This window comes from Molothrus aeneus, chromosome 3 (assembly GCF_037042795.1).
Source record: "Molothrus aeneus isolate 106 chromosome 3, BPBGC_Maene_1.0, whole genome shotgun sequence".
Classification (NCBI taxonomy): Eukaryota; Metazoa; Chordata; class Aves; order Passeriformes; family Icteridae; genus Molothrus; species Molothrus aeneus.
In genome coordinates, this window is record NC_089648.1 from 59,043,386 (window position 1) to 59,066,743 (window position 23,358).

Here is a 23,358-nt window from a genome sequence, read left to right on the forward strand (position 1 = left end):
GAAAATTTACACTGGACTGAAACAAGTATAAGCCACTAATATGAAGCCTTTGTGTACTACAAGCAATAGTATCACACAAAGTATTTCATAAATGTTTCAGAAGAAGACAGGTTTTCTGTTACCAGTGAACTGAAAGTCCTGAATTTCTTTCTTGAAAAAGTTCCTTTTATATTTTAATTTCCAAGTATTCCTTGTCAGTTTGTACCCATTTTTTCTTAAGCCACATTAACCTATGGATTACATAGCTGTAGTAGCCCAACACTTGCTCTCTTGGTATATGATGGAGCAAGGGATTATGTACCTCCTCAAACTCAATTTTATTGTGCTAAGCACATAGTCCTTCTGCTCTTATGAAAACATTCTCCATCTTCTGGCTCAGCCTGTCATTCTTTGCCCACCATGTGCTACGCTGAACCACAGAAATCCCAGGAAACATGACAAAGCATAACTCCAGTGGGTTTAGAGAATTTCCATTTCTAATGGAAGTTCTTTGCCTTATCCTGCTGGCTGGAAGATGCTGTGGTTTTATGTATGGCTTATTGAATGCTAAAAGGGCTTTCAGTTCTCTTTTCCACATTTCATAAAAGTAATCTTGAGCATTTGTCTCTCTGTGGGATGAACAAAAATCACAAACAATGCAAAATGTTTATCATATTGTAGATTAATTCTTAAAACTCAAACCTGTTGGAAACAAATGCATACAATCTAGTTTCAAATTAAGTCCCCACTGTTACATGTGTCCAGATCAGAGCAACACAGATCAAACTATCAGTGTTTGCTGCTACTTGTGCCCTTTTAATAATGTAAAAGACCCACAGGTATCCAATCAGAATAAAAGCTGCTATTGTTTTATATATGGTAAAATTATTATTTGGGAGGATAGACCAAAAAAACAAAAGGAAGAACAACTGAAGTGCAAGAGGAAAAAAAAAAGAACAAACCCTTCACATATGTTAATGCAGAGCTGTAAAATAAATTAGAAAAATCAGCCAACACCACCATCTACTGGGCAAGACAAGGACAAAGACTTCATTGCAATAAAGACAATTGTTGCTGCATTCTGACGGGAACTTCAGCAACAAAACATATCTTGACACCACAACAGTAATTGTGGACACTCTCAGAAGAAATCTGCAAAGTTTTTAATATCCAAAACACAAGTAAATTGAGTAAATGTTCAATATTCTTAATGCCTATGAAGTACCTAAGCTTAAAGTAGCAGGATTCCACAGCAGTTTGTCAAGAGGACTGACACCTGGGACTTCAGTGATACAAAAACCACACTCTCATCTCTAGCTAGCAAAAAGTTATCATCATTCTTGATGTTAATCCCCATTTAGTCACAGTGGTTTCAGTGGGACTCCTCAAATAAATCAGAGCTTTCCTGGCATTTTACAGTCTTTTTAAAGTGAAGGAATTGTCTGTCACCATTGAATTGTCCAACCACATCCTGCTACATGCCAAACTATTTATAACATATTATTGAAGTTGAATAAGTTATTAAATGCCAGAGCTTGTCCATTCAACCAGACCCCTCTTCCCTGTGTGTGTGATACACTCTTTACATGCACAATCACATACTACTTTTTCCACAGAGCCCCTGCCCCAGGCAAGGGCTGAATAGCATTCAGAAAAATGAGGCAGCTGTTGGTATTTTTATACTCTTTCTTCAAGCAGTAAAGCCAGTCTTATTTACTCTACATGGTTTGAAAGCAGAATGACTGTTTATTTTCTTTTTTAAAAAACTCCTATGTACAACAAAGAACACATATCTTAAAAAGCTTTAGGCACTCTAGCAATTACTGTTACAATGCAGTGTAAAGTAACTCCTGAAACAAAATCTCTGTTCTCAGCCACTTACAAAAGAAACAACCTCCCTTTGGTAGCTCTTCATCCTTCTGAGTACTCTGCTCCCAGCTTATTTTAAAGCACTCAGTAAGCATGTGACCCCTTACACTTGCCTCGTCACAAAATTTTGACTCTTTTAGGGGTAGAGAATATTGGGGAAATGTGCTGTTTCTGCACCTGCCAATTCTGCTTCTTCACTCATGAGAAAGGATCCCACCTGCACACTGCTACTCTGCAAATATGGCAAAAGACAAACTTAAGAGTGATCACAGGGAATCTAGACTCCCTAAATCACAGTCAGCAGAAATTAAATTCCTCACCACAACCAAGGGGCAAGGCCAGACCCACTCTCACTGGAAAGATGCTGTCAGCAAGAAAGGCAAGCACTAGCACTTCCACCAGTTTTGGACTGATTTTAAGATGCTTCAGTAACACTGCAATAGGCTAATCCTGAAGTAACAAAGAAGAGAGAACAATTTGCATCCAAAAAGAAAGGGTTTTTTCCTTTCTGGGCAGGCACAAGCAGGAAGGAATTGCTATCAAATTATATCCTTCCAAAAATAAAAAATAATAGGAGCATTCTCTCATCACTGCTGAACAGAAAGCTAAGGTACCATCAGAAAGAGAGACTGACATTTTCCCAGTATATACCAATACCTCAGTCCTATCTGCAGTAATGTTTATCTACTTTATTCTTAGACACTCCTCAGGCTCTTCCAAACCCCCTCCCATCCCACTTCAAGTGCTCAAGAATTATCTCAGTACCAGAGGGCTTCCCACTGATTTCTCTACACTGCAAACTCAGCCTGCCTTATTATCTCCACTTGAGTAGGAAATTGCAGCTAAACAGACTTTCTTAAGGTGACACATAAATCAGCAACAGAGCCAGAAGTCAAGGCCTGCCAAGATGACGCTTATTGATCCAGAAGTTGACCTACAAGGCAACCCTGGCTCCGAATTATTTTGGCCAGAGTATTTCTAGATACAAAACACTAATATCTCATGGGAAGCCCAAGCTAGCAAGCAAATAAAAAAATGGCTACCTGCCAAAAATTTGGTTCCAGTGAGTTGTTCAGCATTGCGCAGAAAGCTGCGGTAGAAACAAGTGCGGTGCTAAGCGTTCCTGTGTGGGATTTACCTGCAATAGTCACAAAACTATTCCTTTTCCTTCCTGAAACCCTCTGCCCAGTTGTTTGCAAATTTAACAGCATCTACAGCAAATAGCACAGAAGACTTTGTGGTAAAATTTCATGTGATCATTTAAGACTACCATGAATACACATGAGGGAACCCAAATAAAGATCCAAAGGCAAACCTAAATCCAGCATTTCTTGCTTTTGCAGTTTTAATGATTTTAATAGTGAAATTTCCTTTTTTGGTCTTTCTTTTCTTTACATAAGGTTCACTCATTTTATGACATTGCAAAGTTTTAACCAGAAATCTATGGCAATGAAGCAGAGCAAGAGCTAATTAATTACAGTAGATTGCAACAGAATAAAGTTAATTTCATGTGGAAAGGACCAGGCCACTGGGTAGATCTGCTGGGGCTCACACATGGTCAGAGGAAGTCCCCATCCACCTTGTTTTCTGCTCCCTAGGCTACTCCTTACCACCTTCCCTGAAGGGAACCCATCTTCTCTCTGGAGCAGCACCTTCCCAGTCCCGGCAGTGATTTAACCAGTTACCAGTGATGTTTCCCAGGGACACCACTCTCATGGACCCTCCCTGCCTCTCCAGATTCAAAGTGCAGCCCATGCCACCACGAGAGAACAGGAACAGCCTTGCACTGTAAAAGCAGTGCAATGTTATCGCCCGAGACACTACCCCTGTTTCCATAACAGTGTGAGAAAATAAGTTGTTCTAAAATCATTAATTATTTCAGGCAAGCTGGAACACAACTTCAGAACAGGCAGGTGGAAGGATGCACTCTACTGCTTTGAATTGCTGCAGCACCCCTGCATTCAGAAACACAGCAATCCAAAACACTCTTACCTTCTTGACAGAACTGCTGGAAATACCAAACACCACTGGTCATTATTCCACCATTCATATGCACTACTCTATCAGGTTTCCTGCAATATTTGCTGCCCAACTTTATTTACAGGTTAATTTCTTCATCATTAAATTTTAATTTTTTTTTTCCTTTATGTTCAAGCACAATTTGCAAGCTGGAAATAACCAAAATTCTGTCCACGCAGTTTATAACTGCTCACTTTCCAAACACAGCACTAGAAAATGCATTAAGAAGTACTTCATAAACTTCTGTCACTGCAGTAGGAAGTGACTGTAAATTATTACAGCTTTTCCAATTTAATGAGTATATTTAAATCTTGAAGCCATAGTGTTACTGTGTGCACTCAGCAGAGATTTGAAAAAAAAAGAAAAAAAAAAGAGAAAAAAGAGGAGTGTTTCACATTTACATTCACACCATGCAGAGTAACTGGTAAGCACTGATGTTTTTCAGATGAGCATACATTACTTTGCCTGCCACATGAAGGCATTCTGTAATTTGTAAACTATTTTAAATTCTACTGGAATTCAAGTTTTCTGTTTTATTTAAACATATTGAAAGAACTAATATACAATGCTAAAATTTTTGTTCACAGTCTTCAGTGCATCATACTGTACAATTTTTAATCCTCCCTATTCCCTATGTAATTTGAAATTCTAGCATTTTCCACAACTACTCACTACTTATCTGTCACACAGCATGTTCAAAGCAGTGTTCAAGGAGTGTTAACTATTTTTGCTGAAGATTTTTTTAACAAAGTCTCTATAAGAATGTATTTCCACAGCTTTCTCCAACTACATGTGACAAAACCCTGAGAATTAACAGTGCCCAAACTCATAGGAAAATAACATTTACAGCATTTTTCTGGTATAGAAACAGATTCAGGAATAAGAGACTGTGGCATGGCTGAGAACAGAAACTTGGTATCTGATTTGCTCCCTCATTTTGATTAGACTGGGAAACAACAAAAAGAAATAATCCAAGTATCTATTCCTGATTTAGATGTTCCTCTGTACCATAAGAAAAGTTAAATTTAAGAAATTTAAGAAAACATTGAGAAAAGTTATTTTTAAATGTTTCAAAAACATTGTGCTCTGCTTACAATAGTGTTCTACCAACTTTTCACCATTCAGGAACTCATATTCACAAAAATTAAGTGGTTCTAAAAAGAATGGTTGCTCATATATATTTGCCTGATAACCCCAGGCTTGATTTTAATAAAGCACACAAGAAAAGAGATTTCTTAAAACATGCATACGTTAAAATAAGCATGACACTTCATCATGCAAGCAGTAAAGACAAGCAAATGCTATATTATTTATACAACTAAAAATAAGGACTTCAATTAGGTAACTCCCTAAAATGTTGATATCAAAAAGCAGCATTTCAATATTTTGGTATAGGTTTAACTTATTATGCTGATACAATACAGTTTACCAAATCTGACTGTTCAATTTCTCCAAACATTTTAAGAAGAGAAAAGATTAAACGTGAGAAATTAAGCAATACATTGTCTACAATGGATATTTAAGCTATCGCTTACTATTTGTTAAAAAAATGACTCAGATTACTCTAATCTATTACCAAGCTGCAAAACTAGAACATTTGTGTTTAAGTATCTTGCTATTACAGGGTTTTCATCAGATTTTTCAAGTGCATTTCAATGCACAATACACAACAATGGTTTGATGCCTTTAATGGAACAAGTCTATTACAATTTTTGAAAGACACACACAAGCTTACATTAAGTAAGTGCTATGTAAGGTCATTTTCTTTAGGTTCAGGACACAATGTAAAATACTCTGTGACCAAGAGAGTTCAGGTAAATAATCCTCATTAAACCCATTCTGAGAATTCCACATAGAGCATACCATATCTTCCATGATCACATTTACAATTTCAAGTGATTAGTCACCATTTTAACCATCACTATTTAGAATCAGTCTTGAAAGAGGAGTCATTACCATTATCATAAAAGCTTAAAAGTCCTTACTATTTTAACAGCTCAATTTGGTTTTGGTATCTGTGTGAACACCTAGTCTCTCACTGAATCTTGATGTTCCCCTGTACAGTGACCTTCTTGGAATAATTCTACATTGTTAGAAAATATTCTTCCTTCAGTCAGTCTTAAAATAGCTCCATTTCAATTTCATCCCTTTCATCCCTTCAACCCCTTGCTTTTGTAGCTAACAAAATGCAAACCAGCAAACAACCCCCCAAATAATAACCCAAAAAGGAGCTGCCTGGCCAATACTCTGTATATTTCACCATTCTGGGCAGACTACTATTGCATCTCTGAATGCACCTCCCCTAATGCTTGGACCAAAGAAAGAATCTCTGTCCAAAAATCAAATATGTATGTTTCCAAATTATAATAAATAAATTTTAAAAACAAACAAATACCCAAACAAACAAACAAAAACAACAACAAAAAAAAAAGCAACAAAAGAGCAGCCTTAAAATAAAGCTCATGCTTTCCTGAAAGCAACATAATTAAGAATCATCTATATGATTTCTTGAAGTTACCCTTAGCTACCTCCCAGCTCCTTTCCCTCACTTCTTCCCATGGAAACCTTTCAGTTCCTCTACTCATTAGTGACTAACTTTGCTTCAGTTTTGTACAACATAGGATAGCCACAATTGAAAAAAGGACAAACCAGTGATTTAGATGAGATTATTATATTTTCCTGCACTGTTCCCTTTTGTATTGCACAAACACTGCAACACTATGGTTCCCTTTCACACAATGTTGCATATTAAAATAGAAAGAAATTTTGAAAGCCTGGACTTAAAATACAGAACTGTTCAGGGATGTGGAAGCTTATCACAGCTTTGGCTATCATCATCACTATGACATGATGAAGTCTGAAATCCTGAAAGAAGGCAGAGAAACAAATAATGAAGCAGCAGCCCTGGACTTCAGAAGAGGTGTATGTTGGCTTGTTCAGAGATCTGCTTGGCAGGATCATACAGGACACTGTTCTAAAGGGTAACAAGCCCAGGAAATAGGTCTCTCTCTCTCCAAGGATGTCACACCAGGAGAATGAGGCATGTCAATGTGCAAGAAGTTAGGCAAATGTGGATGAAGGCCAACTTGAATGAACCAGGGACTCCTGACTTAGTTCAAAAAGGAAAAGGAGGTAAGCAGAACATGGAAAAGGAAACTTCACAGACAAGGTATGTAGTGATATTGCTGTAGTGTACAGTCATGGAATTAGGAAATCCAAAACTCAGCCAGAGAATAAACTAGCAAAGGGAACAAGAAAGGCTTCTCTATGAGTACAGGCAGGAAAAGTAAATTATGAAATTGAAGAGAACGGCTGATGAACTGAAGGGCAGGGTTGCTGGTCTATCTAGACCTCAATAAGCTGAAGAAGATGGGCTAGCAAGATGCCATGAAGGTCCACCAAAGCAGGCACTAGGCCCTGCACCTGGAACAGAGCCTCTCTGTGCACTAGTTCAGAGCAGGGGCTGACTATGTGAGAGCAGCTTTGCAGAAAAGCTGTGAGCTGAACATGAGTCAGCAATGTGCCCTGGCAGCAAAGGTGGCCAGGAGCACCCCAGGCTACCTGAGCAAGAGGGCAGCCAGCAGGACAGGGGAACACACCATTCACCTCCAGTGAATACTGATGTGCCTGCTAGGAGAAAGGCACTCTCACACTGCAGCAAGTCCACCAAACCAGGTACAGGCTGTGGCAGATGACATGCAAGAAGCTGAGTGAATCCATTTGCTCAGTCTTAAGAACAGGAGAGATTTTACTGCACTCTTCCAGCAGTTAATGGGAGGATATAGAGGGGATGGAGCCAGGTTCTTCTCAGATGTGCAGGGGAGAAGGACAAGAGGCAGCAGGCATAAGCTACAAAAGGAGAAATTTCAACAAAGTATCCATAAAAGGAAAAAAATTACTATGAGTGTAGAAAAATGCTGGAACAAGTCACCCAGAGAGACTGTGGTATCTCCAGTCCTGCAGATAACCAAATCCTGAGCAACCTGATCTAACCCGCCCTGACGCCTGGGATACTCAGTCTGGGTGATGGCCTGAAGTCCTCTGCAAAGAAAATTATTCTGTACATTTATTCTACTGTTCTGTGACTAAAAGCAAAAATTCAGACAGGCCCACAAAACAGACAAACGACCTAACACCAACACAAAAACACATTCACAACATGTATGCCCCAAATTTCAAACATTTTTTTAAATTTTTACTTCAACAATAGAAATCCTATCAGATACCAAAAGATAAAAATTTAAATGCCACATATTTTCTTGTGAGATTCCTTTCAAAATATAAACTACAAGCAAAACACATTAGTTTTAATTATACAAAAATATTGACTTTAATCAAGAGGAAATAGGTACAGGACAATCTCTAATATCAAAATTGCAAGCACAGCAAATGATACCTTCTGACGACAGATAAATAAAAAGAAACTGAAAACAAAAGAGTTGTGATTCACTTCAGGAAACTCAACTGGTGTGAGAAATGTAAGCAAAATTACTACTCTGATATAATTCAAATGTCTAAACTGAAACTGGTTCAGAAGCATTCACTTTATTCATCTTTCTAGGCACCCACATGACAAAAGCATAGCAAAAATAAACTATTTTTAGAAATAAAAAGACCTAAGAATGTAGGACTGTGAGAGTCAATAACAGTATGAAAATTCTTAGTGATACAGTAATATAATGTTCAAAGTGGACTGCATTTTCACACTTTTGAGATTTCTTTGGGATTTTGTGCATTTGATTAATTCTGTCTGTATAGTGAGGCAGTGCTAATTTATGCCTTCCTACAGGGATGACGGCTGTCTGTGCCAGCACCACAAACTGAATCAAGAAACTCCAGAGCTAAAACCTAACAGGCTACAGTCTCTTAACTCAGAACTGCAGATTCATGTTTTATTCATAAAAGCAGATACCTACACACCAGCTTTTCAAATGCATCCTTTTGTCATTTAACATTTTTATTGAAAAAATTACATATCTTACCTTTAGGTCACTTCCTGGCAAAGTACCTATGCCATCCTTCCAGTCCATTGCACTAAATACATCAAACTCCTGACCATTTCCACTAGACGCAGATTCATTCATGATGCATGTACTGGAAAAAAAAAGAAAAAGGTTATCTGAAAATTCTGTAAGTGGTTTAATGCTTATATCATCAGGTCTTTCTTCTAATGCATTTCACAGATTTGTATCAAATGCTTCCCTCTGCACACTGGCAACATGGACAACTGATGACAAGGCTGATAATATACATGATGTAATGAAAGTAAGGGGAAATCTTTCTGAAACTTTGAAAATAATGCCTGTTTCACACACTAGGAGGCAATGGGGCTGTACTGGAGAGAAAAGAAAAATTTCAAACTGCAAATAAATTGACAGGAGGAAAACATGTCAAGTACATTTAAAAACATCTGTTCTAGGAAAGGCAAGACATGACTGCATGCCTCTAATAAATACACTAAGCACTGATTAGCAGAACCGGATTTCCTTAATATTGGATAGCATGCTGATGTGAATGCTTTACCCAAGTTCAAATTAAAATTTCAAAATTAATTTGAAACTGTCAGTTTCCTGGTCTGACTCAGGACACTTGAATATTCTTCATCTGTTTCTATAAATATAAATTTTGAATTGTATTTGTTAAAACTTATTTCCATGTTAGAGAAGCACACCAGAGAAACCTACTGCTTTGCAAGACTTGACTTTACTGGATCCCTCTGTTTCAGAACAGTGAGTGGAGAGAATATAATGTTAGCCTTCAAAAATAGTGCATCTGGACATCCCTTTCTGTGATAAAGAATTCGCACAAGCAACAGAAGTAGATTGCATTTGCCTCTGACCCCCGGCTTCAGCTCACCACTTGTCACCATCAGTTGCACTGAACTGCAAGTGTTTCTAGCAGCCAGTTGTGAGTGCCACCAACTTCTTCCTTTCCCCTTCTCACAAACCCAGCAATCTTTAATCTGTGGCCTGGCACCTAATTCACTATTTGTGCAATGTGGAATCTGACTTAATAATTTTGTTTCTGAAGAACGGCCGCACTATGCCTAGCAGCTGAAATAATCTGTGGCAAAATTAGCTGTCATTGTTTGTGAACTATTAGCAAAACCTCACTACTTTTGAAATTTGCAGTTTCTGAACTTTTTGGAATGTAAACTCTCTGAACTTTTAAACGAATACTTTTTAAGCCTCATACCCCATCTGGAGACTGCAAACTTTTGCTTCAAGTATCAGTATTTGAAAATAAAATAGATAGAGAACTTCCTCAAAATTTAACCTTGTTTTCTAAAGCCTAATTTCTAACTTAGGTCCCACTCTGAATCTGCAAATACTTTCTGGAGATCTTGACTTTTCACAAAAAAAAAACCCAAAAAACCCAAACAAACAAAAAAACAACCAACCAAACAAAAAGGTGTTATTTGCTCATTCCAATAACAGAAAAAGATGCAAACCAAGCAGAAGTAAACTCTGGTCATCTAGAAGCGTTTTATTGAAAGGTTGAGGAGAAAAAGTTTGAAGTTTGAAGTAAGAAGAACCAAATGATTCAATGTGTCTTTCCCACTTTTAGGTAATTCTCTGTGAGAAATTATTGAAAACCATAACAAAAAGGAACAAAAATTAACTCAATTTAGTTGCATGAAAAATAATTGAATTTACATTGTATTCATCAGAAAAACAGTATCAATCACTGTAACATCCCCACTACAGACACATACTAGTTTGGTTTGGGGTACACAATTTGAACTCCCTTCATTTCTCCTTGGTTTCCTCTTCATTTCTAGCAGAAGTGAGGAACACCTTTCTCCATGAGTTCTTTCATTATACTACAGCAACTACACAGTTATCAACAAGATAACAGAAGCTGGACCTGAGTCAGTATCCACTGCTAAGAGTAAAAGCCTTTGCATTCCCCTTTATTTCACAAGGTAGGCAGGGCTCACAGAATGCTTTTTGAGCAAACCTCATGTTTTTCGCATGACAAGTTTGAAGTGAGAAGAACCAAATGATTAAATGTGTCTTTCCCACCTTTAGGTAATTCTCTGTGAGAAAGTATTGAAAACCATTACAAAAATGTACAAAAATTCATTTTATAATACATCAATAAATCTAAACAAATTCAGTGCAAACTAAGAAGAAATTCCCCAAAGCCATAGATCTCATCTTTTACAATCCCAGGCAAATCCACCACCCTACCTCAGGGCAAGCTCCTGCAGCACAACTTGGGATCTCTGCTTGATCTGAGTATCAGGTACGACTGCAAATCAATTCAAGCAGGCTTGAGCAAACTGAACCGCAGCACAGTGGCAGAGGCACAGGCCTTCCCTCAAGAACACAAGACCCAAGCTGCTAAGGAGTAGCTAAAAAATGGGATCTCTCCAGGCACCCGTGAAGGTTTAAGGACACAAAACATGCTGGTTCAAGCACATTGGTGGAACAAGCTCCCCAGGATTAGCCTGGCTAAGCAAACACAAAGCTGTGCTCTGCATTAACTGAAGTCTCTAAGTAATCTTAAATTATCATTCTATTTAGAGGACACTTCACTCAACCCTCCTGTGGTTTATTACAGAAAACATGATCCAATGATTTCTGCAGAAGGTATGACAGAAGTTGGGAAAAGACTTGGAAGGCTGTGGAGAAATGCTACCTCTCAGCAGCTGCTGTACCACAGAGCAAGGAGCATTGGACAGCACAGCTGCTCCATCAGATGCTGCCATCTCCCATAGTGCCACTCCCATTACAGACACGAAAATTACTTGGGGGCTGGGAAGCTGAAAGAGTCTAGCCTACTTAGGCAGGGAGCAAACCATGAAAGGTAATGAAAAATTGGTAACAGAAATGTTCAGGGCATACTTGTCTCAAGAAAACATACAAATTCTGACTTAATTGCACATAAGAAACTTTCCTCAGGTAACAAGCAGCAATAATGATACATTCTGGAGATGTCTAAAGACATTCATTATTGCTTTCCTTTTGAAATTAACTCAACGTCAAAGGCACAATCTGTGTATGTTTCACATTCTGCAGCCTTCAGAAGTGTTCTTGGTGGGAATGAAAAGGTCATAGGGCAACACAGATAGAAATTAATTTACAAAAAGGAATCACTTTTAACAAAGTATCTGTTTCCAGCTTTGTTGACTTTGAACAGATGAAAGATAAGCCCATATCCCTCTAGTAATGATAGCAAGAAACAAGATACAGACCAGTAAAATTGTTACAGCACCGCGGTACTAAAAAAGAAAGAACTCATTGCAATAGCTACATCTAAATCTCAGAACAAAGAAAACTAAAGAATGTCTTATCTACACCTTTAATTTTTTTGTTTTTAATGCTCTGATGTAGTTCTTTGAACTAGTATAACTCCTTCTATAATGATTTCATCTGGTATCATTTCTGCTACGGCACTGCCAGAAAAGTAGTAAAAATACTAGACGAATAAGGGGCCTGTCAGTGAATGCCACCTAATGTGAAGGAAAGGACATAATAGTAAGTACTTGGAGCAGTCGTCTTCCAAAAGCATCTCCAGAATCTGCCTTTAGGGATGTAACTACCTCAGTTCTCACAGCCGTAGGAGAAGTGTGCTGCATATTAATATTTCAACATTAACTTTGTTTCAGACATATGTAATAAAGCCACTAAAATAAACAAGCACATTTAATAAGATTAAGATACATCCTTTAGAAAAACCTTCATTTTTACCAACAGGTTCAATGATAAATGTGCACTTCACAGAGGAGATACTTACTGAGAATAACAGCACTAAAAATTAGATAGTTTCCTCTGGTGAGAGACTGTCTAAAGATATAAAGCAAAGAAGCAGGACAGAATATGCCAATTAGACTTACAAGTAGTTTTTGAAGTAATTATAGGGTTATGTAGTGAATACATCAGAAAGTAGTAACAGGAGTCTTCCTTCCAGTCAGTGCTTTAAAAAACTGACCCCTACCCGAATTTTTAACATCTGAGATGCTAACTGTGAAATGCCTGTATGATTTCTAACCAGTGGGGTCAACTCAATACTGGTCACTGGGCAGCAGAAAGAGTTCAGCAGTAAAGCCACCAGTCATCATTGCAAGACTTGTATAACATGTCTGCACTAATTTGTCATTTCTTCTTATGCATCTCTGTGTATTTCTATTTGCACTTTTGAGGATTTCTGTAGCTGCCACGACAAGACAGCCTAGCAGATTTTCCCCATACTGATCCTCTCCCCAGCTGATAACTCCTATGAGGAGACCCAAAACTGGGAACACAGACCCAGAGGAGATCACAGCAAGTGACACCAAGAGTGAGTTTCAAAGGAAAAAGAGATCCCAAGAGAGACAATATCCTTCTACAGGCAAGCCATGGTCCCTCTTCCTCACTGGACTGGGTGACACCAGCATCGATGGATGTTCAGAAACAAAGGCAACAGGTTAGCATTTTTGTCCTCATATTGTATACATTTACTTTGGACATCTCCAAGGCTGCCTGGTGTAGAACTCATGAGCTATAAGGGCACATTTTCCCATATCCAGTAAATAAGGAAAACAAAGTGGATCTGAAGGGAACAACTCTGTGTACCAGAGCTGCAAATACACCAACTTCTAGACACCAGGGACAAGTGGATACTCAGCTTAGTTTTATTTAACATGTAAGAATGTGAATATTACCAGCACTGACTTGTTACACTCCCAAAGCCACATGAAGCAGAACTACTCCATGCAATGTAAGTTCCCTATATTTGACAACAGTAGTGAGTTCGAGCTTCATGACAGCAAAAGCAAAGCCAATTGACTGTAAACCCACTGGGGTGAGCCTTGCTTCTCTCTTCACAGTCCTCTCTTTGAGCTGGGCACATCTCACACTTGGCCTCTTTCTCACCCTTGATATTTTTTCACCAGACTCTTCACTTACAGAAAAACAACCACAACAGGAACAGTGCAGGAAATGGTAAAATTCTTTGATGCTACCCACCACATTTTAATATGTGTTTTTTCTTGTACTGTTTAAAGGTTTAATTATTGTAATATTTCACTAAAAGAAGTATTTTCAGATACCCATTTTCCTCAAAAATCTTATTTTTCATTGTTTGGAAACTGCTAGTTCTGCCATGTTTCTATTCTCTGTGTTGAAAAGTTGTTTGAGCAAATGTCACTATTTTGCCTGTTGCTCTTGAAGTTTATTACAAGCAAGGTATTTTAAAGATGAGATATAGCTTTTATATGTATTCACAAAGGGACACAGCTTAAAATTCTTGGCCACTCAAAGGTTGCAACAGGAAAAGGACCAGAGTTCCTATTGATGATGTCCCCTTAGCATTATTTACTCTTTTTTATCTGTTGCTACTCTTCTGACTACTAGATGCTCCACGGCTACTCTGTATGTTCACTCCTGTTTCCCAATATTTTGGCTTTAAACCTTTTTCCTACAGGAAGAATATGACCACAAAAGCATTGAAAAATACTGTGAAGCCTGGGTCTGCACCAGGGCTTAAAGGAGGTTCATGCCGTCCTCATCCAAGTCTGGTCTCTGTCAGCAAGGTAACACAGTTATTGCTGTACCATTGCTGGAGACTGGGTAACAATTACACACAGCCTTCATCTACTGCCTCATTTTCAAATATCCACAAGACACTACAATAATAGTTACCCAATACCAAAGCTATTGTGTCATCTAATGAAACTTACCACTGACAGCCTTTCCTTGTTTATAAACAGCCTGTACCTCACACTAGAAAAGTATTTCCTCTGCAAAGCTTTCATGGTTCCCTTATTTCTGCTATTGTCCATGCAGGCCTGAGTGGAGATTCAACCTACTCAGATAGTAAGAGTTGTACACAACAACTTGGAAATCCTGTGTCTTAAATCCTCTTAAGTGCTTGAACCAGGCACAGAAAGTTACAAACAACTTCTCTGTTTATTTGTTCCTTCTTCCTTCCCCTATGAAGACACTGCCTGCACTGAATCTTCACACCTCCTATCACCTGACCTGTTTCAAATTGTTATTTCCTACCCAAAGTTAATTCAATATACATCTGAGCATCCCTTTTGTCTGACTCATGCCCACCTCTTCCTCATCTGTCAGTTATTATCAGCTCCCATAAGCTCTACTGTTCATAAATGATTAGCTCACCTTTTCTAGCTCCTAAATACATGCAGCAGGTTACTGCATTTATAGACTTTCCCTTCTCCCCCATTCATAAAGAGCTGCTGGCATCTCCCATTGTGATGAGCAGTCCTACTACTGGAGCACTAACAAGCTATGACTACACACATGCTACTGCTTTCTTCAGTAAGGCTCATGCCAGCTCATCACTGATTCCTCACACCCATCACTCACAATCCATCATCCTCCCTACCAGCAGTATCAAAAAACAGATGAGACTAAATTCAACAGCCCACTAAAACTCAACCATCTCTCTTCACAGAACAGGTGATGCCAAAAAAACCCTCAACAAGTTAGAGGAAAAGAAGTCATCACAAGTGCTTGAAACTTTTAAAGTAATACTCTAAAAAACCTCAGTAAACTGAAGGGAAAACACACACCACAAACTAAACCACAGTACATTACCAACCAGAGTTCATTGTCCAACTGACAAGAAGGACCATCCAAGAGGATTGCTTCAGCCACCTTCACTAGAGCACCAGTTCAGGAGACCAACTGGACCACAGCCAAAGCTGCTGAAGTCTCACCGGGAAATAACGCCTACCCGGCACCACCCGGATAAAAGCGGAAAACTCTGCTGCCTTCAGCCACTACTTTCAGGGAGTTTCTCTCGTACAGATGTTCATCATACAGACTTCTGGGAACGTGGTAACTTTCTTGGTAAAAAGCATTGGTTCCTGAACAGCTTTAAGATTTGCACTAAGAAAACTGTGTTACAATCCTGAGCACAGACTATTTCCTAAAATGATATAGGCTGAACTTTTTATATCATGAGCTTTATGCTCACCACCTGATTTTTAGCACCCACGACCGAGCATCCATTCATGAGTAGAAACAGCAAAAATGATCGGTTCAGTGCCACTCAACTATACGGAAGAAATAAAGAAAATAGAACAAAACTGAAAACGTAACTCCCGCTGCCTTTCGCCGTAAAGCTTTTACACCGCGCTGCTGAAGCACAGGTAATTAAATGACACAGAAGAGGCCGTGACCCTCACGCCCCGGGGGGAGGCTGCCGCATCTCCAGGGGCCTCCTAACGCGCGCACCGCTCCTCGAGCCTGAAAACCGCGGGGCTCCCGCCGCGCTCCCGAGCGGGACAAGCGGCACGGCCGCAGGGCGCGCCCCCCGCCGCTCCCGCGCAGGCCGAGCCCCCGGCGGGGCCCGCCCGGAGCCGCTGCCCGCCCGCTGTCCCTGCGCCCGGCGCGGCGGAGCGCGGCGGCGGCCGGAACGCTGCGGCGAGGCCCGGCGGGCGCGGCCGCCGCTCCCCGCGCCGGCAGCCCGCGGCCTACCAGCAGAGGTCCCTCCTTGGCCAGTTTTGCGGCGTGTTTTTGCTGCACTTGAAACTTTCTGGAGAAAACCCGGGCTCAGGTCCGCGTCTTCCCCAGGCTCGGGCAGAACCGCCGAGACAAAAGCGCCCGCCCGGCTCCTGGGGAGGAGCGCTCGGGGAAAGCGGTTTTCGAGTCTCTCCCTTTCCCTCCCGAATTTGCCTTTTTATCCTTCGCCCCCGCCGCGGGCAATTAAACAGAGCGGGGGAAGAGTGCCCCCCTGCCCCGGCGAGGGGGCGGCGGTGGGGGCGAGCGCGGTGCGGGCGGGGGTGGGAGAGGAACTGGGTGTTAAGTGTTCCTGAGGAAGTTGCACAACGAGAGAGGGACTCTGCTTGTTTACCGGGTCCCTCACTTTTTTTTTTTTTCTTCCCACCCCCCCTTTCGCCTCCACCCCCCGGGACCGGGATCCGGGAAAAGGAGGTTGCCTCCGAGTGGAAAGGAAAAAAAATTTTAAAAAATGTTACCTTCTCCTCCCTCCTCCCCTCCCCCAGCGCGGAGGAGAAGGAGGAGGAGGAGGGAGGCGAGCTCTCTTTTTTTCTAGGGGGCTGCGGGGGCTCGCTCCTCGGCCGCTCGCAGCCGATCTCCGGGCATCCCTGGGCAGAGAAGTCACCCCTTCCCGCGGGAGGGGCCGGCACACGCCACCTCCCCGGAGGGCTCGCCCCCGCCCGGCCCCGCAGCCGCCAGCGCCCGGCCCCGCGCTCCAACTTTTTCTCTCACGCTCTCGCGTGCGCCCGCTCCGACGGGGAGGGGGGAAAACCATGGGGGTGGGGAGCGTGCGCCGCCGCTGCGGCCCCGACGCGGCGCCCTCCGCCCCGGGCGCTGTAGCCCCGGCCGCTTCTCCGAAGCCCCGGCCGGGGGCGGGCGGCCGCTCCGCGGGAGCGCCTTCCCGTCGGCCGCCGCTCCCTCCCCCCCCCACCACCGAAAAAAAAAAAAAAATCGCTTTCCGCCCCCCACCCCCCCCACCGAAAAAACACCGCCCCACACGCACTAGCGAGAACAAGTGTGCCTATATCCTGTTGTTATATGCACCGGCTGCGGAGACGGGGAGGGAGAGACGGGCGTGTGCGCGGGGGGCCGCTCCCCCACCCCGGCCGCACTTCAGCCGAGAGCGCGCAACTTAACAGAAAAGCCGCGTCCTATTCCCTGCCCCTGCCTGCCCCCCGCCCCCCCCCCGCTCTCTGCCCCCGTCGTCGGCAAAATACGCACTCACGTGTATGTGCGCTCACACACACCGCCGGCACCCCGGGGCCAGCCCCCGGCAGCCCCCCGAGGCCGGCCCGCGGAGCCGGCGGCGGTGACAGGCGCCGGCCCCCGCCGCCGCACGCAGCCCGAAGCGGGCAGGGGCCGTTCCCCCGCCGCCTCACATGTCTGCCGCAGCGAGCGCGGCGCACGCACCGCACAGAGGCAGGAACTGAGCACTCGAGCAAAAGACTTTTTTTTTTCGTCTCTTAAAAAAAAAAAAATTGCTACAAGCTTGCCTTTTTTTTTTTTTTGTATGTGTATGTGTGTGCAAACTTTCCCCAAAATGGCGGAAATTGGGAGATGATTATATTTTAAATATCTCTCGCACACAATCACACAAAGTGCAGGAGCGACGGAAAATACAAACTCTCTGCTGCGCGCTGGTAGAGGCCTTCGCACACGGGGACCCACGGCACATTCAACCGGTATATCCCGGCAGCCGCCACCTCTCGCCGCTTCCGACCGAAAAACCCTTTTTCGCACCCCTCTCCGCTGCGCATTGCCCCCTCGCAGCCCGCACTTCTCCCCGTCCTTCAGCCTGTGCGAACAAAGAGCCGGGGCTGCGGAGGGGGGGCTCGGGTGGCAGCGAGCCCCCTCCCTCCCTCCGCTCCGCTCCGCTCCCTCCCCGCCCGGCGCTCACACGCACACCCGTGCCCCCCCACCTTCTCCCCCCGCCGCCCGGCCGCGGCACCCGCATCACATTGTTCCCAACAGCACGGCGGTGCCCCGTAAGTGTCATTAAATGGAGCCAACTGACAAGCTCATTGGTGGGGCAAGTCTGCAAAATGTCTCTCCCCTTCCCTTCCCCCTCCCTTCGGAACCCACTACCCCCCCCCAAAAAAAAGGCCCCCCCAAACACATTTCCACAGCTCCCTCCCCCGTGTATATATATATGTGCATACACATACGTGCGTGCGTGCCTGTGTATGTATATAAATATACAGCGCATATATATATACATGTACTCCCTTCATGTGTTTGGGAAGAGAAAAAGAAATACCAGGCACCTCTCTCTTTCTTTTGTTCCTCTTTCACACTCGTACACTTATGATTTAGTGAGATCCCCGGTGCCCCAGCCGCTCCCCAGCCACTTGCGAGTCACTTGCCCACTTTACCCGGCATTAACTTCCATCCTTTCTGCTCGAGGTGGTCGGGGAGAAGCCCCCCTCCCCTTCCCCAGATACGTTTCGTAAGGGAGGGAGAGGAGGTGCGTCTCTCCCTTTATCTCTCGCGCTCTCTCTAACTTTCATCCTCACCTAGGGGGAAAATTAAAACCCGTCACCAGCCTTTGCCATCGCGGCTCCCTAAACGGCTTGCGGATCAGATCGGAACCCGCCGCTCCTTACCCCCCCAAATTCTCTCTTTCTCCGTCTCTCGAGTAGTCCTGACAAATATGGTCCAGGGCTGCGGGCACAGTGAGCATGCGCCCGCGGAGCCAGGGCTGGGGAAAGGGGAAACTGCCGCCGCCGCCGCCGCCGCGGCTCCTCTTCCTCCCTCGCCTGCGCTGCCGCTGCGCCCCGGCCGCCCGCAGCCGGCACCCGGCAGCCGCCACCGCCGGCGGGCATCGCCCTCACCGAAAACGCGGCTGCCGACAAGGGCTCCGGCGGAGGTGCATCCTCCCCCTGATTTACTGCCGACGCTGGAGGAATAATAAGGAGACTTGTGCAGCAGTCGCGCGCTATTTTGGGCGCTTTCAAAAATAACGCCTCGCACTTTTCGGGGAGGGGGAGGTCCGGTCCTCGAGGGTCCCGCCAGGTGCTGCCGAGGTCGGATGGTGGGCGCCGGGGAACCCGGGAAAGCCTGTCTGTGGCTCTTGGCCCCATCCTCTGCGCAGAACAGACCTGGAGCAGAGGCAGAACAGCTGGGCACCAGTAAGGAAAGTGCGGGTCCTGCGGGAGAGGGGCTGCCCTCCGCCGCGGCCGGCGAGGGGATCCCCGAGCAGACGGTCTGAGGCAGGCATCGCTGAGCCAGGCTCCTCCTGCGCTCCCGAAATACGGGTGCGTTCGGTATGCACACATTCCTTGTGATGGGCCTCGTCTGGTTTACAACCTGGCCAGCTCACAAAATAAAACTAGTCTCAGATGTGCCACCTGCTTGAATACTCTCCATCAGTGCCCTGTATTCCTAAAGACAAATATCGCCTTCATTCATTTTCTGATCCTGGTTCAGAAAACAGTGAAAACTGAAGGCCCTTGTTATTTCACGGGAATGCCTAGGATGGACTTCACCTGCAAAGAGATCTGTTAGCAAAAGAACATTACACAGCATAGACCTGTATGAGGCCTAAGTGTACTGGGAAAGAGGGAGGATGGAGGATTGTGATCAGATGTAAATATGATATTTTCAAAACTGTGTATACATACATATATGCAGTTTGAGGCAAAGTATAAAAGAACACAGAACACAATCTTAATTACACTAATCGTCATTTTTTTTTCAGACCACACAGCATCTCCCTAAAGTCATTCTGTCCTAAAGGCAAAAACTGACAAAGTAAATTCTGAATTTTTGATAGTTTGGCATATAATTATATATGTCTTAAAATAACTCTAAAAACTCAATACATCTTTTGTTAATCCCAGTAATGATCAATGACCAAGTTTTGTCTTGCTTTTATACATGTTCCCTTCTACAATTACACTTCCAACTTTGGCCCAAATTACTAGAACAGAAATAATGATAAGTTCTAATAGGCAGCCAGTAATAAGTATCAGTTGAATATCAATAAAAGTAAATACAAATGACAAGACTAAGTACAACCTTTTAGGTATTATGGATGCATACTGTATTACCCTCTGATCCCCATGATGAGGACAGCATTGCACTGGACATGAGATAGAGATGCTCCATCTCTGACAAGACTTGCTAGCCTCAGCTCCTGTTCAGTAGAGTATTTACTTCAGAACGTGTCTTAGAATATTTAAGAACTAAGCTTGACAACTATGCCCATGTTCAAACAGTTCAGACAATCAGGCTTTTACCATACTATCTTGACAGTTTCTGTCTATTTAAATGATTTTTTTTCACAGCAGTAAAAAGGAGCTCATAATTAAGTATTTGCAGAATTGGTGCCTAAGCAAAATATATTATAGTTGTTTTATTATGAGCAATGATGAGACTTCTCACACCCCTTCAGCTCAAATGGCATTGCATATAGGCTGTAGTTTTCATCAATAAACATATGTTCATTAGAAACTAATTACAGAAAACAGTATTAACCTAATCGTAATAATTAGTGATAACACACATTTTAACTCTTCTAAAACACAGATGCAAAAAATAGTAAAGGATGAGAAAATTCCTACTTTCCACCAGTGAACTCTTACTTGAAGAAATTTGTGTGTTAGAAACAAAGAATAAACTATAACTGAAGTCATTCAGAGCTTTTTTGAAAATTATTTCCCAATGTTCCCAATGTTGAATGTTGTTGAACTGTTTTAAGTCAGACACTTGCCAAAGAACTAGATTATTCTATTGTAGCATTAAATTAGCTGGGCTCTGCAGAAGATACTCAAAGAATGGTGCAATTTGGTGTTCTTTCAAACTCTTTAGGATGCTTGACCTGTACTGATTATTCTTCAGATGATATTGATGTTTTGGGGGATGGTATTACATACCCTGTTAAGAAAATACATTTCTAAAATTACGACTTAACTAATTATGTGCCATTATTTTATTTATGCTTGAAAGACTTTGTCCCTTTCCTCAGAAAATCTTAAAGGGAAACATAGTCATAGGTGTGACTGTAAGAGTGTAGCCCCTTACAGAAAATGATAACACAGGTGGAAAAGCTCCTTGAAGGATGTATATTGGAAGTAGTAACTGAAACTAAGGATTTGAAACAGCACATAGCTGCCTAATTGGATCAAATGGATAACTATTTGATTAAAATAAAAGGACATATGAAATTAATAAAGGTACCTTCTGTTCTCTGTCTCTTCTTCAATCCTTGCCCTAACCATAGTGTGTCAGCTCGTGATGTATAATAAACCCATTATTTTGTCAATAAAAATTTATTGAGTAAAAATAGATTAAACATCATTCACATATGCTCTTTAAACATTAGTTCTGTTGCCATTTTATTTAATACTAGAATTCCATCTGTATTCCAAAGGCAGAGAATTTCGAACACTTGTTTTCTATATGTAAGTATGGCATTTAATATGATTTTGGCAGTATGCTTAATGACAGATTTTGGAGTAGCTAAATTTGGTCTCTCTCTGAGTATTCTTGTAACTCGTTGAATAGGTGTTTGTGCTGTAGCCAAATACTGATTATTTTTCTAAGAGCATGTGCACGAACATCCATATACATGGCTTCCAAAATCCAAATCTTGAGTACCATTTAAGGGCATGAGAGTAAAGTAATGTACATTTTCCATTCAGTTTGCATATTGGGTTTGTGTGATCTAATGGCTCCTCAGCAAGTATCTACATAAACCAAGAAAAAGAGAATCATTATTTATATTTTTCCAAATGATTTGACATTTCCAAGATCTTGATTTCTATGATACAGCTTAACATGCCTTAAAGATAGCCTTGTTAATCAAAAATAGCCTGCATGGGACTTTTTATCACACTTCTAATAACCTGTGCAGCTCATTGTGTGACCTTTCTCACCAGTGACAGTCCTCAGTCTGTCATGTGATTCTTCCCCAACGTGGAGGACAGAAAAGAGGGTTTGAGGGCAATCACCAGGGAAAAAAAATTGTATATATTATGTACAGCTCTAAGCCAGGAAAATGGATGTCTGAAAGCTTTAAGAAGTTGGGAAGGAAGAGAGAAGGTGTATGTGGTTATTTACCAGTTGAAGCAAGCATATCGTGGTCCATGGTGATTCCAGCAGTACTGTCTCCCTGTCCAGAGAACTTGATGTCCACGCTGATGTTAAGAAATAATGACTGACTTATTATCAATACAATCAACTGATTTTGCCACTCATCCAGAATATTTATCAAAGTTGATTCAAATGTCATGCTAAACTGGACAGCCAGTAATACCTCCTAGCTTTCAGATCTGTGTGCCTGCCTGACTGCATCCCAACTCCCTACCAGAGTGAGGCTTGGGTGGGCAACAGTCTTTTTTTCCTGGGAAGAAAACTTGAGCATGAGTACTTGAAAGAAACTGCAGTGTTTTCTAGAGAGGTTTCAGCCCAACGTGCCCTGGATGTAGGTGTAGGTGCAGCCTGGGAGAGCTTGTATCTGGAGACATTGATGAAGCCTTTGAAAATTCCTGCTTTCATAAAGTTGCAAGACTACAGAGCTTTCCAGAGTTGGTCTTCATCCTAAAGAAATTCAAAGGCAGATAGGGAAGTTATGGGTTTGTCAGTTCAGGAATGAATCCAGAGCCATGTTGTATATTAAGTGTTTGGGGAGCATCGGGCCAGAATAATGAGTTGTAAAAGCAGAAAAAGTAATTTGCAAGAATGAGTCAAATGCAAATTAGGAATATTGATGAGGACTCTTGAACCAGAAGAAGGCTGAAGTTAGAAGCTTGGACATGTCAGTTGGATTTTAGGGGAGGGCTTGGAGCACTGGCAGATCTTAAGTGAGTTGAAGGAAGCAGGAGGTGGCCCCAGAGACAAGAGGTATGAAGTTACAGCGGAGAATTGTGTGGTCTGGAATGGATGACAGGCCAAAAGAAATGGGTAAGAACAAAGGTCCTGAGGGAGAGGAAAGGACGGGGTCGTAGGAAAAGAGACACACCTCAGAGGAGAAGTGGTATGGAAAGGGACAGAGTGTAAATGGGTCAAGAAGAGAAAGGGGGAAGGGAGGGAGCCT

General features: G+C 42.5%; 1 protein-coding gene across 4 annotated transcripts in view; it reads right to left on the bottom strand.

Moving 5' to 3' along the window:
- Window positions 1–19,006, bottom strand: part of L3MBTL3 (L3MBTL histone methyl-lysine binding protein 3) — a 78,512-nt gene extending 59,506 nt beyond the window's left edge. Inside the window, exons 1-2 of one of the 4 annotated variants that reach the window (XM_066547027.1) lie at window positions 18,926–19,006; window positions 8,850–8,961 (exon numbers count right to left, since the gene is read on the bottom strand). In XM_066547027.1, the coding sequence (XP_066403124.1) occupies window positions 8,850–8,961; window positions 18,926–19,002 (189 nt within the window). In that variant the 5' untranslated portion in view covers window positions 19,003–19,006. The other 3 variants (XM_066547028.1, XM_066547029.1, XM_066547030.1) reach the window with 3 other exon arrangements.
- Between the last annotated feature and the right edge of the window lie 4,352 nt (window positions 19,007–23,358).